Here is a 26,063-nt window from a genome sequence, read left to right as displayed (position 1 = left end):
TTTTTTAGTAGAGACAGGGTTCCACCATCTTGGCCAAGCTGGTCTCGAACTGACCTCATGATTCACCCAAAGTACTGGGACTCCCAAAGTACTGGGATTACAGACACGAGCCACGGCGCCTGGCCGACTCAATTCTATTTTTAAAGATATTAGGAGATTACATAGCTTTGGTCAGTGTAAAACATTCCCAGTTCTCACCATCAACAACTCTGGCCAGCAGGATTTTTCTTTTTGACATGTATATAGCTCTCAAATGTTGCAACTCGTTAGAATGCCATCAAATATCAGATCTGTTGATTAACAAATTCCTGCGGTTTTCTGCAAATGTCCCTCCTACTTGCGAAGAAGACGTCCATTTTGCCCAAGTAGACAGTAAGAAATAAGGATTAACAAGTGAGGTCAGGATGTCTCTCACGTTCCAGACTTTAGGTGAGCTCAGCCTGAGGGCTTATTCCCTCTCCTTGGAGGAACACAGGATGTTAGTTGAAAATCCTGTCCATATGCAATAGTCAGTTCCATCCGAAACAGACTGGACTTGGCCTTGGATTTCCCAGAGCCATGCTCTCTTACTGTCCCTTGTAGCCTCTCTCATTCTACTCAGGTAAGGTCGGGTTTGAGGCTACTTTTATGGAAATGCAATGTGTGCCACTCAAAACCCCTCCAGTCCATAAGCTGGGACTTCCACCCCATTCCCTTTTTCCAGGGGCTTCCCTTCAAATGGCAGTGAGTCTCCATGGAGAATCCCTTCATCTCTCTCTCTCTTGTCCTCCCAGGAGCAGCATCCGGTTGGACTTCCCCGAACCACAGGCCCCATGCAGTCCTCCGTGCCCCCAGGCTCAGGTGGCATGGTCTCAGGAGCCAGTCCCGCAGGCCCTGGCTTCCTGGGCAGCCAGCCCCAAGCAGCCATCATGAAGCAGATGCTCATTGATCAGCGGGCCCAGTTGATGGAGCAACAGAAGCAACAGTTCCTGCGGGAGCAAAGGCAGCAGCAGCAGCAGATTTTGGCGGAACAGGTAACATGCCCCTTGGCGTGATTCATTCATTCAGCAAGCACTTATTCAGCACCTGCCTGCTGCCTGTGAGGAAGCCGCAGTTCACATCCTCTGTCAAGATGCTCACGGTCTAGCATTTCCCAGGATCACAGGAGAACCTGAAGAATGTAGACCTTTCAATTAGTTAGGGGTTTTCCTATAATGAATTAATTTGTTCTTAAAAGACAGGCTCCAGCCATCAATTTGAAGGCCTGTGTGTCAGAGACATTTCTTTGATTCAAGCCTGACTCCTTTTCTTCTGATTTCTGGTACAGGGGTCTGTGTAATCAGCACATGGCGGGGACTGTCTCGCATGCTCCATAAGCCGTATTATTTCTAGCACGAAGGAAAAAATAATAATTCAGAGAACTCTGTTTCTTAAAGGAAATTGACAGGAGGAGGGATTGAGGAGAATTCTATAGAATGGGTCATGAACAATGGATCGGGAACAATAGCAGAACAATAAGGCCTGCAGAAGTACCTGGAAACCTGAACTCTGGGTCACAGACAGGGTGAAAACTTAAGAAAACTCCCCACAGCTTTTAAAACAGCTCAGGAAATCTGTGAGTTAAAGGAAAGCCTAACACAAATACAGCTTTACCGTAGGCATCTTTGTCTACCCTCGCCCTACAATTCCTCAGCTTTGAGAGAAAGCCTTCCCTGCAGACTGATCCTGTAGACTGATCCATTTGTTTTGTTTTTAGAGATGCCCATACCTGACTTAGCATTATCGCAGGGAAAGGCCTGAGGCTGTCCACAAGAGATCCCCAGGTGGCTTCTGTGGGGGGTCTGCACAGAGAATCTTGCACAGCAGGCTCTTTCCTATAGGAGGTATAAGGTTGTCATATAAAGCTGAAGGCCCAACATAGGTCTGCCTCACAGTTATCCTTCTAGAATGTTCCTGATAGGGTCAGAATTTTGTAAATTTTTTCTTAAAGAAATAGAGACGGGGGTCTCACTATGTTGACCAGGCTAGTCTCGAACTCCTGGCCTCAAGCAATCCTCCCATCTCAGCCTCCCAAAGAGCTAGGATTACAGGCGTGAGCCACCGTGCCCTGCCAGAATTTTGCAAATTTACTAAGCATCCACCACCGCGTATCCTGTGTAGGACACAGGCCCATTGAGGTCCCTACTAACCAAGAACAGCAGTTCAAAGTAACACCAGGCATCCCCCAAAGAGAAAAATTGTACTGCTGAGCACAGTTCACTTACGTTCTTTTTTTTTTTTTCTTTGCTTTTGTTCCTGAACAGCTGTGTAATTATCTCCCTTTTTACTAAGGTCAGTCAGCTGCCTGGCAGCTATTGTACAAACAAACCTCTATCCCTCTCACCTACATAAGGTGTGCGACAAGGAGCCATGCTAATCTCTCTCAGGCAGTGATAAATGGAGCTGCCAAGGGCAGCTGGGCTCTGTAAATCCTCTCCTCAGCCAATCCCAGGAAATCTCAGGTGTGCCTGATATTTTGAGTGATAGCTTTTGATATGTGTGCTGTGACCAAAGACACAAAGAGGGCCCAGGGCAAGCAGGCAGAGCTCAGCTGTGCAGCCCAGGGGTGTTCCCACACGGCGAGGCCAGCCCCACCCTGGGGAGCACAGGGCGTGGGAAGAGTGTGAGAAGAGACACGTCAAGACGATGCCCCCAGACAAGGAGGTGAGAGGTCAGGGGAGATCCCTCAGAATCCAGAGCACGGAGAGAGCTGGGGCTTCTTGGGAAAGACAAGGGAAATGGGAAGCTGTGACCTGCGGCTCATTCCGTAGCAACTGTGTATACTAAAAGATGATGAGGGATGAGGGGAGGATCACTTTCCTCAGGGCCAGGATTTGCCCATTGTTTTGTATGTGATGCGATTTTGGAAAAAACAGTGAACTTCCCTCTTCATCTGCCAGATTAGGTTTTAATAGTTTCCCAGCCTTCCTCATGTATCTGCTCTAAGGATCACATAAGATCATGTGTGTAAAATGTTTTGGAAGCTGTGTGTGCTGCACACATGTATGTGGGGGCCTGTCACGTGGCCCTGGTGTCAGGGAATGTCATGTGAGAGCTGTAGCCACATGGCCGCGCCAGGTCAGTGGAGCATCTTGTCTGCACCTGAGGAGGTTGCAGATTTAGTGCAGGTTGTCCAAGTGCAGGTCTACAAGGAGTAAGTGTTCAACTTTTTTTTTTTTTTTTTTTGAGACAGGGTCTTGCTTTGTCACCCAGGCTGGAGTGCAGTGGCATGATCTCAGCTCACTGGAACCTCTGCCTCACGAGCTCAAGCAATCTTCACACCTCAGCCTCCAGAGTAGCTGGGACCACAGGCAAACACCATCACGCCTGGCTAATTGTTGTATTTTTAGTAGAGATGGGGTTTCACCATGTTGGCCAGGCTGGTCTCGAACTCCTGGGCTCAAGTAATCTGCCTGCCTCGGCCTCCCAAAGTGCTGGGGTTACAGGTGTGAGCCACAGCACCCGGCCAGCTCTCAGTTTTTCGTTTTGAGAGTGAATATTGCCAGATCAACACCAATCTTAGTTGCTGCAGCATTGAAAGTGTCCTCACACTTTGGATTTTGGAAACAGATTTTGGGTTTCCTGAAAGGACATGTGAGGGAAAACAGAAGGATTTGGGATCTTACATATTTTGGGAAACTTTAAAATGATTCTCAGTAGACTTGGCAATCAGAGCAGAGCAGGTTGAAAGTAGGCATGAATTCACATTTAATGCCGTATTCTCAAAAAGTGCAAAGCATATCACCTCTCATCCATTCACAAAGGTTAGACAAAACTTAGAAACATTCTAAATCATGAAGTCCCATCATTTTACAAATAAGGAACTGAGGTTATGTGAGGAAGCTGAGCTTATGTGATTTATATGAGATCATAGAGCTAGACAGAGACAGAGCCAGGATGGAACTTAGGACTTCTGATTCCTGACTCCAGGATACACCCTCAGTCCCCCACAGGCTGCCAGGGGCTCATTCCTAGTCACAAGTAGAACAATTAAATTCTTATATAATATGGGAAGTTTGACTGAGGAGAAGCTGTTAAATACTCAGCTTACTCTCGGTAATACCCTTCTATTGCTGCCTAAAAGATTTGCGTGGTTTCTTGTCTACACATTATTGGTCTACACAATCAATTAATTTCAACAGTTTTCTGTAGAACATTATGGTAGGGACCACGGGATGGGGTCAACAAGTCAGAGGCTGTTTTTCCCTTTGGTTGCCAGAATACTGGCTGGCCTTGTAGAGAAGAGAAAAAGAAAAGAAAAGAAAATTATAGAGCAGCCCAGGAACAAACACAAGAGAAAAAATTGAAGTAAACACACGTGTTAAGAGGTGGTCAGTGTGTGTTATTTTTATAATGAACACTCTAAAGAACAGGGACCTTGTTGTATGTTCTTTATAGCCCTTACAGATGAAAGGTACTTAATGAATATTCAGCAGCTGCAGGGAGCAGGTTAAACAACATCCCGAAGGTCATGCAAGCTACCTGACGGCAGACCTAGAAGTAAAACCTTTCTCTGCTCTTTCTACATCACTCTTATTTTCTTTCCCTTTGCACATACAACGTGATAATGATAATAGCTTTCCCAGTATATTGGTAGCAACACTAGCAGTGCAGCATCCCCGTGAGTGGAAGAAGAAAGACTAAAATGCAGGCCTCCTTGCTTGCTGGTATATGTGGAATCCCACGTGGTTTCCTCAAAGCAGTAAATGCTGAATAGTTTACTTGTAGAGATGTATTTTACAGGCACTGTGGCTTCATGGGAATAAGATTAGCCTTTTTTGTATAACCCCTGAGGATCTCATCTTCCTATGCCCAAAGCATCCACTTAGGTCATTAAAAAGCAGTTGCTTGTCCCTTTGAGCTCAGTCCCCACAGCGCTAAGGAAAGCATGCAGGCTGATGTTGAGCAGTCCACGTCAAAACCCCTTCCCTCAGCACGCATTCTTCATGAGCCAGCAAGTCCACATATCAGAAATACGTGCACATGTTCACCAAAGGCATGTACAGGAATGTTCATAGCAGTCACATTCGAAACACGAAAACTAGAAACACCAAAGGTGACATCACTAGTAGAATGGGTAAATAAATTATAGTATTCCATTATATTCATATAATGGAATACTATCCAACAGTGAGAATGAAGAAGCAGTAAGAATTCACATCCACATGGATGAATCTCACAAATACTGTGGTGGATGCAAGAAGCCAGACAAAAAAGCAGCATCATGTGAATCATTTTCTGCAAAGTACAAAAGCAGACATAACTGCTGTATGTTGTTAAAAGTTAGGACAGTGATGCCCATGGGTCAAGGGAGGGCAATGACTGGAAGGGACACGAGGGGCTCCTGGCAGCGTTCTGTTACTTCATGGAGGGTCTGGTGGCCCTGAGTGTGTTCATTTTGTGAAAACCTACCTGGTTGTTTAGGCTTTGTGCACTTGCCTATAGGCATATGATTCTTCAACACAAAGTTTAGTTTTGGGGAAAGCCCTACCTTCCTCAGAACTGCTAGGATATTGAATTGTGTGCTTGCTCCCTATCTCACCTCTCCACCCCTCTTGTGTTCTGTCGTTCTAGCAATTGCAGCAATCACATCTACCCCGGCAGCACCTCCAGCCACAGCGGAATCCATACCCAGTGCAGCAGGTCAATCAGTTTCAAGGTGAGGCCAGTGCAACCTCTCTCATTTTATACCTTCTAGTGGTGAAGCGTAAGTGATGTGTAGCCAGAGTCATTGCCTTACATGCTGTATTTGTGTCTAGGAAATACTTAAAATATTTAACTACTGGTAGGTTAAGAGTACTAACCAATCAGAATGGATTCCTAGAGGCCTCCTGTTGTGCCAGGCATTAACCTTTTCATCACTGAGTCACAGAGGGGTTCTAGAAAGCACAGGGAAGGGTCAGGGTAGCTGTGGGAGTTGGGACTGGAACAGCTGTTCTTTACCAAAGGTACATAGTATTACAATAGATTAACAATCAGTAAAGATATACTGGTGCCTGTTGGCTCTATATCAACTTTGTTTATGTTTAGATCGTCATCTTAGTGACTACAGGGGCAAAAATCTTGTGCCACATCTTTTTTGCTTATGCCAGCAGGTCACCTGACCAAAGCCCTTACCTCTATAGCTGAAATGCAAGAATCTGGCTTGCAACAACCACTAGTCTCTGCTGAATGTAGAAGACAAACAGGGCCTTGAGGCTGATTGAACCGACCCTGTAGCCATTTGCGGGAATCCTACATGATGACCCAGTAGCAATGGGTGCACTGTATGTTAGTGTTGCACTCCTTTATAAATGTGGAAGGCCCGCTCGAGTATCAGACCCTTCCATCTCCAACAGAGAGAGCCCTTGACTGTGTGCAGTGGCTCATGCCTATAATCCTAGCACTTTGGGAGGCTGAGGCGGATGGATCACTTGAGACCAGGAGTTCAAGACCAGCCTGGCCAACATAGCAAAACCCTCTCTCTACTAAAAATGCAAAAAATTAGCCGGGAGTGGTGGTGCATCCCTGTAATCCCAGTTACTCAGGAGACTGAGGCACAAGAATCGCTTGAGCCCGGGAGGTAGAGGTTGCAGTGAGCCGAGATCGCACCACTTCACTCCAGCCTAGGCAACACAGCGAGACTCTGTCTCTGAAAAGAAAAAACAAAAAGACCCTTGAGGGTCTTATGTGGGGTGAAGAAAATAGCCTGAGGAGCCTTCCTAATCTTACCACAGGAGTTTTCAGGAGGCTACAGGGTTCACCTAGCAGCAGAAATCCTAATCCCATCCTCTGCCCATTTTGTAGGATCCACATCAATGGGTCCTAGCTTCTCAAAAGTTACCTATTCCTTTAAGAGTCTGCAAAAAGCTATGAAGTCTCTTGCACAAAAATATATAATATGTAAATATATATAAACTTTTATATAATTTCACAAGTATCCCTGAACTTTATCAATAGACTGGGTGAAAAATTTCTGATCTAAGGTAGCATTTTTAAGTCGTCAGATTGCAAAACACAAGGTTATTGAAAACAACTTAGTGGGTCACAACCAACATTTTTAAAATGAAATACAACAGAAATTATCAGAGCATATCAGAAACTTTTCTTTCTGTTTTAAACCCACATGTATATATCCTGGATCATGAACTGTGAGTTGTAGTTTACAGTCTGAAAGCCATTGATATTTACTAACAGACCACATTGAAGATCACCTGTAAAAATACTGGGGCTTGAGTAGTTACCACTCCCTTTCACCTCTGGGATGCTTATATCATGTTAGATCCTTTGGCCTTGACACATTTGGCCTTGACATAGGCAAGGACAAAAGGAATTGAGTTATCCACAGGTGTTCTGTGCACTAAATCAGTGCCAGGGGTTTTTGAAGAATTATGTTTCTAATTTTGCCATGGGTAGGGAAGAGTGGGGATTAGTCATCATTACATATAGTTGTTGTTGCACATACAGAGCCCTCCTTTAGAGCTATAGTTCTCAACCTTTAGCCTGCACTGAAAGCACCAACAGAGCTTGTTAAAACACACACAGTGTTTCTGATTCAGTATATCTGGAGCAGGGCCTGAAAATCTGCATTTTTTACAAGTTCCCAGGAGTCACTGATTTTGCTAGCTAGGGAACCACGCTTGAGAGCTGCTGCATTATATTATGAACTAATTAAAAACATAAAAGCTGATAAACCCAGCATAACGTCTCTTGAGTTTTCTAGGTTCATAACTCATGTATTATTTGTGGGGAAAAGGGGCCACCACAATTTAATAATTGCCCTGTGTTGCAGAACATAGACACATACTTATATGAGCTATTCGGAATGTTTTGGGTCCAGTTAAAAAGTTCTATTCCAGGCGGGCGCGGTGGCTCATGCCTGTAATCCCAGCAGTTTGGGAGGCCGAGGCGGGCGGGTCACCTAAGGTCAGGAGTTCGAGACCAGCCTGACCAACATGGAGAAACCCTGTCTCTACTAAAAACACAAAAAATTAGCCAGGAGTAGTGGCGCATGCCTGTAATCCCAGCTACTCCAGAGACTAGGGCAGGAGAATTGCTTGCACTCAGGAGGCAGAGGGTGCGGTGAGTCAAGATTGTGCCACTGCACTCCAGCCTGGGCAACAAGAGCAAAACTCTGTCTCAGAAAAAAGAAAGAAAAAAAAAAAACCACAGAGACAAAAATTAAAGTCACCTGAAATCCCACCATCCAGAGAGGATCAATCCTATTATTTTATTTCTATATAAATAGACACCCACAAAAACTGGGATTGTACTGTACATGTGTTTTTGTAGCTGACTTTTCCACTTAACAGATCCTGATGTTATTCTTGTTTATACTTCAGAAGCAAATTATTTTGCACTCATATAGATACGATGTCATCCTCAACCAATAAGATACTATTTTCTTTGGAGGTGAGAGAGAATTCACCTTTGGGGCTAAATTAGAAGCAAATGGCTGATCACTTTGCATTTTCTATTCGTGACGTGGAACATGGTTCAGTAGAGAATATTATCAATAAAGCCAGTGTAACATTTTAGGGTCCTTGAGCTGATTGGTTTGAGATATATAATTTATTTTACTATCTTCAGTATTTTCATGTGTTTACAGATACCCTAGATAGCATGATGTTATGCATCTGGGAAAATAGCAAACTGAAAAATAAGAAATATTATTCTTGGAGAGAAGTTTTGTTAGGTATAATTTGCATGAGAACCTATCCCATACTCTCACCATTATACATTTCAAAGGCCTTATTGACTGTCTTTCCCTCATTAGGTTCTGGACCTCTGAGCAATGTGACATGACTATGGGGAAATGCTTATTTTTTTCACAAATACAGGCTTGTTGTGAGTGAAAATAGAACATAGACTTTTTAAGGAAAAAGTTGGATACTATCATCTCTCTTTGAATATACAAGATTTTCTTGGACGTTGTGATGTTAACCAGCAGACAAGAAAATTAGACTATAGTGTCTCACAATAATATCTGTTTTAGACCAAAAAAAGAAAAAGAAAACATAATTTGTGGTTTAACACATGTAGTAATCAGGTAAAGACAAGCTAATTCCTTGGACACATCTGAATTTTTTTCCTTTGTATATTTAAAATCACAGTAGGCATAAAACTAAATTAATAAAAGTCTTTTTATTTCTCTTAAGTGAAAAATAATGTGGTGATTGCTGATTTTAAAATGCCTTTTAAAAATAAGAATTACATCAAGATAGTGCAGTCATTTACACTAAATAAAAATAAAGATTGGCTTGGATTAATGTATCACTGCCTATTAAAAGGTATTGTAACATTTCTGCCCTCTAAAGATAGGAACCTATTTCTCATTCACAAAATTATTCCAGACAGTATCCAGTCCTTTAACATATCCATTATAAATATACCCCAAAATGGCCAAATTATAGATGTCCTTTCATCTATTTCTAGCAGCCCATCAGACTGTTTATATAATTTGGGTCTACCCAGTCAATCTCTGACTCAGCAATATTTTTCCCTTAAATTTTTTTTTATAAACAACTCAATAACCCATTTCACCACAGTTGATCTTATTGGCCATAGAGTCAATAAAAATTTAGTCGTTAAGGTCTCAAAACTTCATGACAAGATTACAAGTTGCAGTATATACTACCTTTGAGTGTTTTACTAGGAACTTTTGATTTTTCAAAACATCACTTAGATATAATGAAGCTTAAAACAAAATATGAAAACATTTCTGGGAATTTCCCCCAGATCCTTCAGGTTTCCTGATAGAAACCATTTCATTTTTCAATGCAGTATGATATTGATCTCAAGCCACAAAAACTTGAGACATAATCAAAATTCCCGTAATTTTCTTTCTTAAAGAAAGGAAGAAAATATGGAGACATATTTTCAGCCCAGAAATCAATAGCCACATCAGGAAGACAAAAACATGCTTCAGTTATCTGCCAGGGTGCCAGGTTTAACAAGGTTAGACTATTCTCATCTGGTTTCTCATCACAGTTCCAGGTGGGATTAAATTTGCTTAGAATATTGACTGGCTCCCATGCTGCATCTTCTTTAAATGTCCAGGAAAAAAACTATTTTTCTTCTTCTTATAGACTCAGTCATTAGCAGGAACATAGAAAAATCCATTTTTGTGCACCTCCTAGCCCTTTGCAACACTGACTGGTGTTCTACCGGAGACATTTCCATTCCCTTGGCTGTTTGGAAATTTCCTGGTAACATGTAAAGAATGACTCACTCAAATGCCTAATTAAGGTTGAATGACTTGGTGTGGACACTCTGGCCACCTTTTAAACAGCATTATTAAAACTGTGTTAGCAATTTGCTGAGAGAAATAGTCGTTGCCGATTTGAAGGAATGGACTTCGCTGTAGAAATGCAGAAAGTTGGGCGCAGCACACCAACATGGCACAAGTATACATATGTAACAAACCTGCACGTTGTGCACATGTACCCTAGAACTTAAAGTATAATAAAAAAATAAAAAATAAAGAAATGCATAAAGTTTATGGCCAAGTCACACGTAGCAGGATGATTTCTTTTTCTAGCTCAGGAAGCTGGCCAGTTTGCAATGACATGTTATGATTCAGAGAATCTGGAGCATGTTGAAATCTACAGAGTGGATCCAAAAAATGTCCTATCTGTCAAAATACCTGCTTAGCAGAAGCAATGGCCTTTAACCTCTCAAATCCTACTCAAGTCTTAAGGGAAATTAGTCTAATGGTCTTTATTGATAGTATTCTCTACTGAACCATGTTCCACTTCACGAATAGAAAATACAAAGTGATCAGCCATTTCTTTCTAATGTAGCCCCAGAGGTGAATTCTCTCTCACCACCAAAGAAAATAGTATCTTATTGGTTGAGGATGATATCGTATCTATATGACTGCAAAATAATTTGCTTCTGAAGTATAAACAAGAATAACATCAGGATCTGTTTAGCGGACAAGTCAGCTACAAAAACACATGTACAGTACGATGCCAATTTTTGTGGGTGTCTATTTATATACAAATAAAAGAATAGGAATGATCATCTCTGAATAGTGGGATTTCAGGTGACTTTAATTTTTGTCTCTGTGTTTTTTAATACTTCCAAATTTTTCACAATCAGCATATGTTATAATCAGAAAAATAATCATTTTTATTAGAGATTTATTATCAGAGTAGATCCTTTCTTTTTTTGTTCTTGTTGTTTTTGTTTTTTTTTTTTTAGATCCTTTCATATAAAGGAATTTTGTCATTCCCAAAGAAAATTCCAACATCTTGTTGCAGTATATTGCTTATGGAGAAGAGTGAGTGGTATGTGTCCTATTTTTCACTGCAGGTTCTCCCCAGGATATGGCAGCCGTAAGAAGCCAAGCAGCCCTCCAGAGCATGCGAACGTCACGGCTGATGGCACAGAACGCAGGCATGATGGGAATAGGACCCTCCCAGAACCCTGGGACGATGGCCACCGCAGCTGCGCAGTCAGAGATGGGACTGGCCCCTTACAGCACCACGCCTACCAGCCAACCAGGAATGTACAGTATGAGCACAGGCATGACCCAAATGTTGCAGCACCCAAACCAAAGTGGCATGAGCATCACACATAATCAAGCCCAGGGACCGAGGCAACCTGCCTCTGGGCAGGGGGTTGGAATGGTGAGTGGCTTTGGTCAGAGCATGCTGGTGAACTCAGCCATTACCCAGCAACATCCGCAGATGAAAGGGCCAGTAGGCCAGGCCTTGCCTAGGCCCCAAGCCCCTCCAAGGCTGCAGAGCCTTATGGGAACAGTCCAGCAAGGAGCACAAAGCTGGCAACAGAGGAGCTTGCAGGGCATGCCTGGGAGGACTAGTGGAGACTTGGGACCATTCAACAATGGCGCCAGCTACCCTCTTCAAGCTGGGCAGCCGAGACTGACCAAGCAGCACTTCCCACAGGGACTGAGCCAGTCAGTCGTGGATGCTAACACGGGCACAGTGAGGACCCTCAACCCAGCTGCCATGGGTCGGCAGATGATGCCATCGCTCCCGGGGCAGCAAGGCACCAGCCAGGGGAGGCCAATGGTCATGTCTGGCCTGAGCCAGGGAGTCCCGGGCATGCCAGCATTCAGCCAGCCCCCAGCACAGCAGCAGATACCCAGTGGCGGCTTTGCTTCAAGCAGCCAGAGCCAAGCCTATGAGCGGAATGCCCCTCAGGACGTGTCATACAATTACAGTGGCGACGGAGCTGGGGCTTCCTTCCCTGGCCTCCCGGATGGTGCAGATCTTGTGGACTCCATCATCAAAGGTGGGCCAGGGGACGAGTGGATGCAGGAGCTTGATGAATTGTTTGGTAACCCCTAGTCAAGAGAGGCCCCAAGAGCCATGACTCGAGTGGTTAAAGCTTAAAAAGTGAAAAAGAAACAGGATGTTGACCCATCCTTGTTTTTTGTTTTTTTTACCCACGTAAACTGAGCAAAACTGCAGCTGGCTGACAGTGGAAGATCCAGGTGCCAATCCACAGCCCCGCCGGGCCTCATTTCACCTGATTTTCACACAGCAATCGAGATGAGACGCCACGCAGATCCCTGCTGCGAGAGAGGGAGACACCCAGAGGAGCAGGTGGGAAGACGAAGCCAGCCAGAGCCCCTCTGCTCAGCCTCAGCGTGCCCTGTGATCGCCTGGCCCAGCAGGAGCTACTTCAGCCAAGAGGGACTGTTACCCAAAAGAGGTATCCTCAGACCCTCCTGCCCCAGGTCGGGAGACAGCAGCTTTGGAGACACGAAAGAGACAGAGCCTCGGCCAGAGAGAGTCCCCCAGAAGAGGCTGGGTGGTTGCACAGGCCAGGTGCACAGGTTGGAAATGCACTGAACTCTGAGTGCCAAGAGATGTAAGGCTTCGAGACATGCTACTGAATTTGGAGGGCAGGCACGAAGAACAGCGAGATAGTCACAGGGAGACAACGGATCCTACAGGCCTGTCTCCTGCCCCATGATGACCCTCAGGAATTGCAGAGGCTCCGCTGTCACAAGGAGAGCAGGCTGAGTTTGGAGCACAGTCCATCCGGCAGTCCTGGGGCATCTGCCCTCTGCTGGTGCCCCTGGTGGCAATCCCTCCAGGTAGGGCTGGAGCCTGCTGGCACCCAATACAAAACCCATACATCCAGGTGGGTCACATCTACTTCTGGCGGCCGCAGGGCAGAAAAACCCCTACTGGACGCTGTGTGTCTGCCAGCCCGGAGCCTTTGTCTCCAGCCCTGCCTTTATTCCTCCTTGCCTCCACACCAGCCTCCCCTCGCTTCTCCTTACAGACTATCCAAGAAGCGAAGCTTATGTCTTTAGGGAGCCTTGGGCGGAGTCCACATAAATGCAGGAAGAACTTAAGACAATGCCTGAAATGCAAAGGCAACCCTGGTGTCTTCTTTCTCTAACATGTGTAGAGTTGAATGAATATCTCCTGCCTGGAACTGAGAGGGCTGCTCTGATGATTGGGCGTCGGTTTTTGTGAGCCACATCTGATATTTCTGATATCCCCAGGAAGGAGTGGCCTGGAGGTCACTGGTTCAGGCTCCCTTTGGGCGAAATCCCGGGAGGGATGCTCTAAAAATCCACCTTTCCCATCATCCCTACTCATCAGAAAGATAAATATAAAATCCCTGAGAGGTGGAGGAGCTAAAAAAGCAATTGCTCCACCTTACAAATTTGGTTATAAAGGAGAAGATGTAGTTTCTTTCATATGCGCAAAGTAGTCCTCTTCCAAAGTCCTGTACAGTTGTTGTCGTTGTCATTGACGCACATCTGCCCTAAGTGAAATCTGTCAGAAGGAATCAACAAGGCTCCTTGCCTCCCCTCCCAATCCCCCTTCTGGAGGTCCTTTGGCTTCAGTGTTGTCCTAAGTGAGGGTGGTGTGTACTTTTCTCCTGTCCCCGCCTCCCTCCACGTCCTAGACACTGGCTGCCTTCTGTGCACTCCCAGGCAGCTCACCACAGAGGAATCGGAGCCTGTGGGGTTGGACTGGCCACACTCAGTCCTGAGAAGGTGAGTTGCCATGGAAAGCTGGGAGCAGAGAGGTTTGGAGAGGAGGCAGCGGGCAACATCGCCTTTGACTTGCTCTCAGTGTACCCCGGGTTGTAGATCTGCTCAGCAAGGGGCAGGATGTAAGGCCAGAGGTGCCTGGTGGGTGAGAAGCCCAGGCAGGGGCTGGGCACCCTCTCCGAAGAGGTGGCAGCAGAGTGACCCTGAACTCCCCACATGGGGACTCATGCCACTGGGGAAACTGAGTGGAAAGAGATGAAACCAAAAAAGAAGCAAACAAATGCGAAGACACAGAAAACATAATTACCTTTTCCTGAAAGGTACAGGAAATAAATAAGCAATGATGAGAAACTGGAGGTGGCTAATGGAAGTGGGACAGGGGTGGGGGCTCCATTATCTTTTAAAAGCTTCCTCCAAATGCTCAGTACTAGGACCAACTAATAGAGAGGTAGATTTGAATACGGTGGTTTTGTTTGGTTTTGTTTTTACTACGGTGCTGATGTATATGTAATGTCTAAAAAAAGTTATTTGTACATAAGTTTTTACAATACTGCAGATATCACTGGGTCTACTATCTGTAAAAAATATACATATAAATATATATATACTGTTTGTTTAAAATAGAGTATTTTTATTTCATTCCTTAATCCATCATCACAGCAGTGGTATTGCACTTCAGATGACGTCTAATGACTAATTTGTACTCTATGACCTATGGCAACTTGCTCCATTTTATTCAGATTTTTCTAGTTTTCTGTTTTTACTTTGTACATTAAGCATTGCTTATTTCCTTTTAAGAAATGTACAGAACTCTGAAATGTAGAAATGAAGTGATGTTGACATACCACTTTTAAAGAAAACAAAAATGAAAATAAAAGATTATCTGAATCAATCCAAAGTATAGTTTATTTTAAGATCCTCACTGGATCGCCAAACTTAATTAAGCAGACATTATTCCTGGGTTTTAATTGATTAACTGCAGTTCTTTTCTCAAAATTTTGATATCATTCTTTAAACATTTATTTAATGGGCGAGATCTATCATTCCCAGCCTTTGCATTCAACTTCTCAACTGATACTTTCTAAATTTACTGCCACACTCTGAAGGATGTGGCAAAGGGAAGGGAGGAAAGTCAACTTTGCATGGAACATAGTGCAATCCATTTGTAGATTCAGTACCACAACAGTTCCATTTCCAACTGGTTCATCTGGAGGTAGGGAGGCTCCACTGGAAAAATAAATATTTTTGTCAAAAAAAGAAAAATCGGAATATATTGAGGGGAAGTAATAAAGGTTCTCGTTCCACTGTAGTGAGCACTGTCAGTAAACAGCCTCCACCACCCCGCTCCTACCAGGCCACTTTGCATCTGAAAGCCATGGCCTGGCTTCACCTGCACCCACCCACAGAATTGAAAGTGCTTAGAAGTTTATATCCCTCTGGATTGACTTTAGCCAGTGACTCACTGGTGCAGGAGTATAAAAGCCCAGTTAACTTGTCTGAACAAAGTCAGATATAATTTTGCTCCAGAGCTCTACTGCAAGATCAGGCAAAGGCTGGGACTTGGTTTAAAAGTGCCCCGCAGGCCGGGCACTATGGCTCACACCTGTAATCCCACCAGCACTTTGGGAGGGCAAGGCAAGCGGATCACTTGGGCCCAGGAGTTTTGTCAGAGGCATGTGAACCAGAGCAACTCCATGTTAAATAGGAGCTGGGTAAAATGAGACTGAAACCTACTGGGCTGCATTCCCAGACGGTTAAGGCATTCTAAGTCACAGGATGAGATAGGCGTTCAGCACAAAATACAGGGCACAAAGACCTTGCTGATAAAACAGGTTGCAGTAAAGGAGCCAGCCAAAGCCCACCAAAACCAAAATAGCGACGAGGGTGACCTCTGGTCTTCCTCACTGCTACACTCCCACCAGTGCCATGACAGTTTACAAATGCCATGGCAAGGTAAGGAAGTTACCCTATATGGTCTAACAAGGGAGGCATGAATAATCCACCCCTTGTTTAGCATTATCATCAAGAAATAACCATAAAAATGGGCAACAAGCAGCCCTTAGGGCTGCTTTGTCTATGGAGTAGTCATTCCTTTATTCCTTTGCTTTCTTTAAACTTTCTTTCACTTTGCACTGAGCACTCACCCTGAATTCTTTCTTGCATGAGATCCAAGAACCCTCTCTTGGGGTCTGGATTGGGACCCCTTCCTGTAACATATTTATCTGTCCTGCAACAGTTTGAGACCAGCCTGGGCAACATGGCAAAACCCTATCTCTACAAAAAAAAAAACAAAACAAAACAGCCGGTCGTGGTGATGCATTCCTATAGTCCCAGCTACTCGGGAAGCTGAGGTGAAGAATCACCTGAGCCAGGAAGTCGAGGCTGCAGTGAGCTGTGATCATGCCACTGCACTCCAGCCGGGGTGACAGAGAGAGACCCTGTCTCAAAACAAAACCAAAAAAAAAAAGGGAAAAATAAAGAAGCCCCCTATTTTGGTTTTTTCCCCTTCTCTGTCCTGTTTCCCCCACTCCCTTTTTCACCTCTTGAGAGCCCTTTGTTAATAAATCACGTAGATGTGAATCCACCTCTCCACTTCGAGGAAATGACCTAAGACTCCTCATCAAACTTTAAAAAGCTTAGTATCACAACATGTTTCCAAACTGGGTTAAGAGGAAAAGTAGGCCACAGGATAAAGTCATCATCAAAAATAGGTACAAAACAAAGGTAAGTTTTAATATACACAAACCAAAAGAAACAAACAATTTAATTATGGAAGAAGAGGCCGTCACTCCCCTTAGTGGGTTATGGTTCCAGACGGGTTGGCAAATAACACCATGTAGGAAACAGTGTGGCACTGGGCTTTGTTCTTTTGATACGGGCTTAGCACTCTCCCAGAAAACATGGGATAGAAAATGAACTGATTCGGGGGTGGAGGGAGGGCACAGGGGGACGCTGACACTAGAAGTAAAAATGTGAAGCTCTGAGAAGAGTTGATTATTAGTTCCAATCACTTCAAGCCACATATTTTTACTTATACTCGTTTGGCACTGGATGAATGGAATACAGGCGTGAGCCACTGCGCCCGGCCCATAGTTGTTTCTTTTCAACCAGAATTTGAACAAGGATCTCACATTGCCATTTGGTTTTTATGCCCCTTAAGACTCTCAGTGCAGAAAAGTTCTTCTCTATCCCCCACTTCCTGACATTGACTTTTTAAGGCAACGAATCTGATTTCTAAAAGTAAAATTGATCAATTTAGTAATACACAAAAAATGTACATGTAATTGTCAAACTGATCAGAAACCCACATCTCTGTGGCCAGAAATGGTTGCTCCCTGTAGCCAAATCTAATAGCAATGAAAATAATCAAAAGGTTGCCTGGTGACAATGCAATTAGAACAAAGGAAAATCTATCGTTTGAATGTTTAAAGTGACAAGGCCTTGATCATCTGCTACAGCCATTGTCTATTTCCACGTGTTTAACCAAACTCTGTGTGTGCGTGCGTGTGTGTGTGTGTGTGTGTGTGTGTGTATTTTACCCTGCCCAGAGCCAATTTAAGCCTGGGTGACAGCAAGACCGTCTTTTTTTTAAATTAAATTTTTTTCTTTTCTCAAAAACCTGGTTTTGCAGTATGGGCATCAGGCAGCAAGCTCTTTTGGCTTGGAAACACTTTTTACTTTATAAAGTACATTTTGATAACCTGTTTTTGTTTTTCTTTGGTTTTTTTGTTTGTTTGTTTGTTTGTTTGTTTGAGACACAGTCTTGCTGTGTCGCCCAGGCTGGAGTGTGGTAGTGCGATCTTGGTTCACTGCAAGCTCCGCCTCCCAAGTTCACACCATTCTCCTGCCTCAGCCTCCCGAGCAGCTGGGACTACAGGCGCCCGCCACCTCGCCCGGCTAGTTTTTTTTGTATTTTTAGTAGAGACAGGGTTTCACCGTGTTAGCCAGGATGGTCTCGATCTTCTGACCTCGTGATTCACCCACCTCGGCCTCTCAAAGTGTTGAGATTACAGGTGTGAGCCACCACGCCCAGCCTTTTATAACCTGTTTTGTTTTGTGCTATCAGTTGATGACTCCCTTCTCTGGCTACTCTATGTGTTTGCCTGATGTCCCCCACATGCCTTCCTATCTGGTGACCAATGAAAGGGCTCGGCTGCCCTATCAGCTTCTGTCTGAAACTTTCCATCAAGAGAGAAGCAGTCAGAATGGCAGGTTACGTCAGTAGTCCTCAGAAAGAGCAGCACACGGGTCAGGCTGCTCTGTCCCCACACAATCGGTCATGACTTCACATGCATTTCTAAAACTAGGGCACAACACACTTCCACTGATGATATGGATGTACCTACCCCAAGCAAATTTCAATTCTTAAATAGGAAATGTATGCTCTAAAGGGTGTGTTTCTACAAAGCCATTTCAAGAAAAACAGAATAAAGACTTTATTTATTTTTATTTAACAAATGATACCAAATTACCTTCATGGTGGGAACAGCTTCTGCAAGCATCAAAGAGAAAAAGTTAGAATTGCCGCCTCAGTTTCTTGGCAATATTGAGGTCCAGATATTCATCCATAAAGCTGTTTGCAATTCCCAGGGCACCTAGGAGGGTCAACAAGGCCAAAATCCCCAGACTCAGTCGGAAACCAGTGATCCTGCAGGGTGGACAGGAGGGAGAAAAGTGACAAACGGGGTTGTAATAAGGAAGCTGAGAGTCCTGAAATAGGCTGTCCTATCATTGACACTGTCCAGAACATCTATATTTTTGCAATTTGAAAATTTTGTCTCATCACATAAATTAAAGGGAATGCCTAACCATACAGATCACTTGGTTTCTTTGAACATTCAAAGCATTATCAAGGCTAGGCAGGATTTATTCTCGGAAATTTCTAGAGATGATGCAAAATTTTTGCAAGGAACTAGAGTCCACATTCAGTGCACAGTTTTATACTTGCATTGTCCTATCTCATGCCTAATTGTGTATGGCCTGGCAAGACTTGGCCTCAGACAGTATGGATTACTTTTGCCACCACAACTCACAGTTAATATCTCTCAAGAGAAGGAAACTGACCCAGACCTTATCCTGCTACTTTTTGCATAAATACAAAATTACTGGGTTCTCCTTACCGTTTTTTAGCAGCTTCTGAATATCCCCAGAAGTACAGGTGACGGCCATATATGTACATCAGACCCAGACAAGTAGCAAAAACTATAGAGGGGGTGGGGAAAAAAGAAAAGGCACAAAAGACAACAGCAGTCTCTTAAGATGTTATATGAAGACTGAGAAAATATTCACAAAACAGATATCGGACAAAATACTTATATTCAGAATACATCACTGGCAGGAATGCAAAATAGTACAGCCACTTTGGGAAAAGTTCTGGTAGTTTCTTATAAAATCGAACATCACATTTGACTCAGCAATCTCATTCCTACGTATTTATCCAAGAGAAATGAAAGCGTGTGTTCACAAAAGGACTTGTTTAAGAATGTTCATTGCAGCTTTATTCATAATAGCCAAAAACTGGAAACAGCCCAGAAGTCTATCAACAGGAGAATGGATAACCAAGCTGCTATAGAGTCTATTCAATGGAATGCTACTCAGCAATGAAAACAAACAGATCTATGCAACACAACATTTTGCTGAGTGAATGAAGCATTACACAGGCTACATACTATATGATTCCAATTATATGAAGTTCTAGAATGGACAAAACTAAATGATGAAACAATCAGAAGTACTTGTATCTGGGAGTGAGAATGGGGACTGACTGGGAGAAGCAGGAGGACACTTTCTGGGTGGTTGCCATGTTCTGGATCTTGATAGAGATTTGGACCACACAGGTGTGTGTACTTCTCAAAATTCATTGAAGATTTATGCATTTTATTACATATAAAATTTGTCTGAAAAAGAAACATGAAATACAGTACTCTGATGTTCTATCATTGCATCCAGTGAAATATATCATTGTCTTCCCTATGTTAGGGCTCCATTCCCTTCCTCAGCACCTCACAGATGCAAGTTGCCAGAGCCCTATTATAAACATTTGGAGTCTATGTGTGGAACTGTGATATGCTAGATTAAATTTATCATTTTACTTGGCCACACGTTTTTTGTTTGCTTGTTTGTTTGTTTTTCTTGAGATAGGGTCTTGCTCTGTCACCCAGGCAGGAATGTGTGGCATGATCAGGGTGCAGTATAGCCTTGACCTCCTGGGCTCATGCAATCCTCCCACCTCAGCCTCCTAAGTACCTGGGACCACAGGTGTATGCCACCAGGCCTGGCCAATTTTTAAATTTTTTTTTGTAGAGAAAAGTCCTCCCTATGCTGCCTAGGCTGGTCTTGAACTCCTGGGCTCAAGCCATCCTCCTGTCTTGGCCTCCCAAAGTGCTGGGATTGCAGGTGTGAGCCACCACGCCTAGCCCCATATCTATCACAAACCAGGTATTACTTTAAGGATTGAGGGTGGCAGTGAAAAAGATACAAGCTCCCTGACTTCATAGAGCATACATTCTCTCAGCAAAGACAGACAACAAAGACACAAATGAGAAGAAAAGTGTAAACTTGAAAGTGCTGTGAAAGAAATGAAGAGACATGGGAGAGAGAGGAACTGGAGGAGGCTGCCTAAATGGGGTAAAGGAAGGCCTCTGAAGGGGATGACATCTGTATTAGGGCCAGAGGACAGGAACAAGGGGACCAAGGAAAGAGCTGGGAAGGAAGAGCTGGTAGACCCTTTCCAGGGTCTGAGGAAGCCGAAGAGTTTTGAACATGGTTCTCAGTTTTGAGACTCCCTGTCTAGGGAGTTACTCCCAGAAAGCCAATGAGAACAGTTCAGGAACAGTTAGTAGGTGACTGACTTTGGATGAGAAAGAATGAAAAGAAATTTCTGACAAGATACTCAAGAAATCCTTTCTGACAGGCATTCTGCCTCATTCAGCCTATCACAGAGAAATCCAAAGGGTCAAATGGCAGAGACAGAGTCCCATTACCAAAAGGCGCTTTTCTTATTAGTTGTTAATGTGCTCTTACATGACAAGGAACAGCGGTTTCATTCATGCCCTTAAGCGACACAAGTATGAGTTGGAATAAAGTGAAGAAGTCTTTCTTTAAAGGACATTGTACCTGAAATTCCTCAGTTCACAGTAAAAACTATAAGGAAGAGAGTGATGGGGTTGCCTTTGAAAGCAGCTGGATTTTGGTTTATTTAAATCTTGGCAATCAAGTATAGACCAAAATGAGACAGTGAAAGTTACCAGAAAAAGGGGATTGAATTTCTCCAACGAAGGTAGCAGGGGCTGGTCTGACTCACTGTTAAACGCAGAAGCCAAGTTTAGAGAAAGCCCTCAGCTCACCAAGGATACCCCAGTCAAACAGAAAGTGGATGTTTGTAGAGTCGCTACATACAAACCGCAGCACTACATACTTGGAGACCTTTAAGAAAAGGTGCATGGGTTGTTGGCACAAATACCTACAGACCTGGCTCTGCACTTGAAAGGAAAAATTTCCCCACACTGGTGAATGTCAAGTTGGAAAAATTACTTAACATCTCTGTACCTCAGCTTCCTCATCTGTAAAGTAGAAATTAATTACAGACCCTCCCTCATATGAAGGCTTTAAATCCTGTAAATCTGACGCATGGGACAATGTATGCATAACACTTAAAAACACTACCGGGCAGCCTGGAGCGGTGGCTCACGCCTGTAATCCCAGCACTTTGGGAGGCCGAGGCGGACAGATCATGAGGTCAGGAGATCCACACCATTCTGGCTAACCCAGTGAAACCCCATCTCTACTAAAAATACAAAAAATTAGCCGGACATGGTGGCGGGTGCCTGTAGTCCCAGCTACTCCAGAGGCTGAGGCAGGAGAATGGCGGGAACCCGGGAGGTGGAGCTTGCGATGAGGTGAAATCGCACCACTACACTCCAGCCTGGGCGACAGAGCCAGACTCCGTCTCAAAAAAAAAAAAAAACAGTACCTGGCACATAGTAAGAGCTCAATAAATAATAGCTATAATGATGATGATTATTATTTTCTTTTTGAGACAGGGTCTCACTCTGTCACCCATGCTGGAATGCAGTGGCGCTGTCATGATTCACTGCAGCCTGAAACTCTTGGGCTTGAGAGCTCCTCCCACCTTAGCCTCCCAAGTAGCTGGGACTACATGTGTGCCCAGATAGTTTTTTAATTAAAATTTTGTAGACACAGGGTCTCCTTTGTTGCCCAGGCTGGTCTTGAATTTCTGGCCTCAAGCAATCCCTCCACCTTAGCCTCCCAAATTGCTGGGATTACAGACATAAGCTGCTGGGCCTGGCCAGCTATAATTATTAATGTGAACTGTTCATTCTATGTTCTCTTCCTTCAATTAATTAGAATTATAGATGACCCCTGAACAACATGGGTTTGAACTGCACAGGTCCATTTATACATGGATATTTTCCAATAAACATATTGGATTGTGCAGGAGGTGGGTTTACAAAAATAAACACATAAATATATTGGAAAACATTTTGGAGATTTGTGACAATTTGACAAAACTCACAAATGAACCACATAGCCCAGACATACTGAAAAATTAGGAAAAAGGTAGGTCACAAATGCATAAAACAGATGTAGATACTGGTCTATTTTCTCATTTACTATCATAAAATATACACAAGTTTTTAAAAAGATTCAGCAGAAAGCCTATATAGATATATATATGAATTTTGTACAAAGTTAAAATTTATCAAAGCATACAAACACAGACCATAATACATGGTGCCATTTGCAGTTGAGAGAAATGTAAACAAATGTAAAGATGCAGTATTAAATCATATATAAAATTAACTATAGTAATACTGTACTATTATAAATATTTTGAAGCCACCTCCTGTTGCTATTCCAGTGAGCTCAAGTGTTGCCAAGTATCTGCTTAAAAGGTGATGCTAATCATCTCCACCTGAGCATTTCTTCTCCCCAGCAAATTGCATATCGCAGTAAAAAGTGATCTCTCAGGGTTTTTGCCTATTTTCATCAATGTTTAGTGCAACACCATAAACCTTGAATAATGCCATGAGACCCATACAGATTGCTACTAGTGGTGCTGAAAGTGCTCCCAAAAAGCAGAGAAAAGTCATGATATTACAAGAAAAAATTGAATGGCTTAATATGTGTCATAGATTGAGGTCTGCAGCTGTGAGCTATGGTTGACCACCACTGCAAGAAAAATGAATTCAGTGCAAGGACAAGTGGGAAAAAAAAAAAGAAGATGAAGGAAGGAAAAAGGAAAAGAAAAGAAAAGAAAAAAGAAAGAAAAGGTGATTTGTAAAGCTGTCACTTGCAGCTATACCAGCAGGGGAAAAACCTTGCACTTTTTCCAAAATATCTTTTTATCTCATATTGAAATGCAGCTTTTATGTGGGGGCAGGATTGCTATAAGAAACACATACTTGTAGACTCTAATAGGATTTGAGAAAAAGCAAAATCCTTATATGACAACTTTAAGCAAAAGGAAGACGAAGGATCTAAAGCTGAAGAATTTAATGCCAGCAAAGGATGGTTTGATAATTTTAGAAAGAAGTTTAGCTTTTAAAATATCAAGATAACAGGAGAAGCAGCTTCCACCAACCAAGAAGCAATACATGAGTTCCCAGGCACCATTAAGAAATCATTGAGGAGAAAGGATATCTGCCTGAACAGGTTTTTAATGCAAACAAAAGTGCCCTGTCCTGGGGATTTAAAAAAAAAAAAGTCACAAAGGACATTTATTAGTAAAGAAGAGAAGCAAGCTCCAGGATTTAAGGCAGGAAGGGATAGGCTAACTCTACTGTTTTGTGTAAATGCAGTTAGGTTTATACTCAGGATTGTCCTTATCTATAAAGTTGCTAACCCCTTGAGCCTTGAAGGAAAAAGATAAACAGCACCTGTCAGTCATTTGGTTGTACAATAAAAAAAGCTTGAACAACAAGAACCTCTTCTCTGGGTTGGTTCCATCAATGCTTTGACCCTGAAGTCAGGATGGAATTACCTTCTAACATTCTTTTGATATTGGACAATGTCCCTGACCACCCAGAACCCCATGAGTTCAATGCAGAAGGCATAAAAGTAGTCTACTTGTCCCCAAATATAACATCTTTAATTCAGCTTCTAAATCAGGGGGTTATCAGGACCTTTAAGGCTCATGATACAAGGTACTCTATGGGAATGATTGTCAATGTTATGGAAGAGAACCCTGATAGAAAGAGCATTATGAATGCCTAGGAGGATTACACCATTGAAGATGCTAGCATTGTTATAGGAAGGTTGTGAAAGTCATCAAACCTGAAACAATAAATTCCTGCTGAAGAACACTGTGTACAGATGTTGTGCATGACATTCACAGGATTTACAACAGAGCCAATCAAGGAAATCATGAAAGAGATAGTGGCTGTGACAAAGAATATAGGGTGATAAAGGGTCTCAAGATACGAATCTTGGAGAAATCCAAGAGCTAATAGACACCACACCAGATGAATTAACAGAAGATGACTTGGTAGAGATGAGTGCTCTGAACCACTGCCAGATGATAAGGAAGAAGACGGAAGAGGCAGTACCAGAAAACAAATTGACATTAGACAATCTGGCAGAAGGGTTCCGATGATTCAAGTCTGCTTTTTTACTTCTTTTATGACATGGACCCTTCTATGATACAAGCACTGAAACTAAAGGCAACAGTGGAAGAAGGATTGGTACTATATAGAAACATTTTTAGAGAAAAAAGCAAAAACGTCAGAAATATTTCTATAAATTTATACCTACTGCGCCTGCCAATTCTGTCTCCCCTTCTACCTCCTTCACCTTTTCTGATTCTGCCACCCTTGAGGCAGCAAAACCAACCCCTCTTCTTCCTCTTCCTCAGGTTACTCAACGTGAAAATGATGAGGATGAAGACCTTTATGATGGTCCACTTCCACTTAAAAAATAGTAAATATTTGCTCTTCCTTATGATTTTAATAACATTTTCTTTTCTCTAGCATGCTTTATTGTAAGAATACAGTATATGATACATAAAACATGGAAAATATTTATTAGTAGACTGTACTCAGTAAGGCTTCCAGACCAATAGGATATTAGTAGTTAAGTTTTGGGGAATCAAAAGTTATATGCAGATTTTCTTCTGTGTTTTGGGGGGGTGGTCAGCGCCCCAACCCCTCCATTGTTCAAGAGTCAATTGTAGATTATTAGATTTAAAGACAAAGCTCATGTCATTTTCATCCTTGAATATCTAGCATATTGTTTGTCTCAGTATTTTTTTCATTATTGAATTAAATTAGAATGAAGCCAAAGTTCATATATCTGCAACATAGCACTCTGACGCACACACTGTTTATTTTGTTTAGTCTCCAGGATTGGTAGCTATGTAGTTGCATATCTGCTCCTCTTTTTGTTTGTTTTTTTTGAGATGGAGTCTCTGTCACCCAGGCGGGAGTGCAGTGGCACGATCTCAGCTCACTGCAGCCTCCGCCTCCTGGTTCAAGTGATTCTCCTGCCTCGGCCTCCCGAGTAGCTGGGATTACAGGCATGCACCACCACGCTCGGCTAATTTTTGCATTTTTAGTAGAGACAGGGTTTCACCATGTTGGCCAGACTGGTCTTGAACTCCTGACCTCAGGTGATGCGCCCACCTGGGCCTCCCAAAGTGCTGGGAATATAGGTATGAGCCACCACGCCTGGCCATATATCCGCTCCTTAATCATTTAAGCACCATAGTCATCATTGGAACACAGTTGACTGTATTTTAACATTACCTTGGTTGAAATACCACCCAGCCATCCACAATGTAATTATGAATACAGGATAAAACTCCACACAGTTTTGTCTGCAGAAAAAAATAAAGACATAGGTTATTTTATGAGAACACTGAAGCATTGATTTTTCATCTAGAGGTAAATGTTCGCCTATTTTAACAAAAGTAATATAAGAACTTACAAAAGAGTTTAAGTGACCTTTACATTTAAAATCAATCTTTCAAGGTTGAACATTGTTTAAACCTCAGAGCAGGGCCAAGAATCATTCTCCTACATATAAGTTGCCAGTAGTAGAAGTGAGTCATAGCACTTTCCCA

The 26,063-nt window shown here is 43.0% G+C and overlaps 2 protein-coding genes across 3 annotated transcripts in view; one reads left to right on the top strand and one right to left on the bottom strand.

The window, feature by feature from the left end:
* The window catches only part of MAML3 (mastermind-like 3 (Drosophila)), a 446,583-nt gene extending 431,707 nt beyond the window's left edge, over nt 1-14,876 (top strand). The window contains exons 3-5 of the mRNA XM_011955788.1: nt 774-1,013; nt 5,593-5,677; nt 11,314-14,876. Coding sequence (XP_011811178.1) covers nt 774-1,013; nt 5,593-5,677; nt 11,314-12,314 — 1,326 coding nt within the window. The 3' untranslated portion in view covers nt 12,315-14,876. The remainder of the gene's footprint in view (nt 1-773; nt 1,014-5,592; nt 5,678-11,313) is intronic.
* The window catches only part of MGST2 (microsomal glutathione S-transferase 2), a 41,058-nt gene extending 15,222 nt beyond the window's left edge, over nt 1-25,836 (bottom strand). Inside the window, exons 1-3 of one of the 2 annotated variants that reach the window (XM_011955790.1) lie at nt 25,747-25,811; nt 19,105-19,186; nt 18,457-18,632 (exon numbers count right to left, since the gene is read on the bottom strand). In XM_011955790.1, the coding sequence (XP_011811180.1) occupies nt 18,500-18,632; nt 19,105-19,186; nt 25,747-25,771 (240 nt within the window). In that variant the 5' untranslated portion in view covers nt 25,772-25,811 and the 3' untranslated portion in view covers nt 18,457-18,499. Of the gene's footprint in view, nt 1-18,395; nt 18,633-19,104; nt 19,187-25,746 lie in introns of those variants that run through there. The other variant, XM_011955789.1, reaches the window with a different exon arrangement.
* Nucleotides 25,837-26,063: the final 227 nt, after the last annotated feature.

Source organism: Colobus angolensis, unplaced genomic scaffold, assembly GCF_000951035.1.
Source record: "Colobus angolensis palliatus isolate OR3802 unplaced genomic scaffold, Cang.pa_1.0 Scaffold400, whole genome shotgun sequence".
NCBI lineage: Eukaryota > Metazoa > Chordata > Mammalia > Primates > Cercopithecidae > Colobus > Colobus angolensis.
This window is presented reverse-complemented; position numbering and strand designations above follow the sequence as displayed.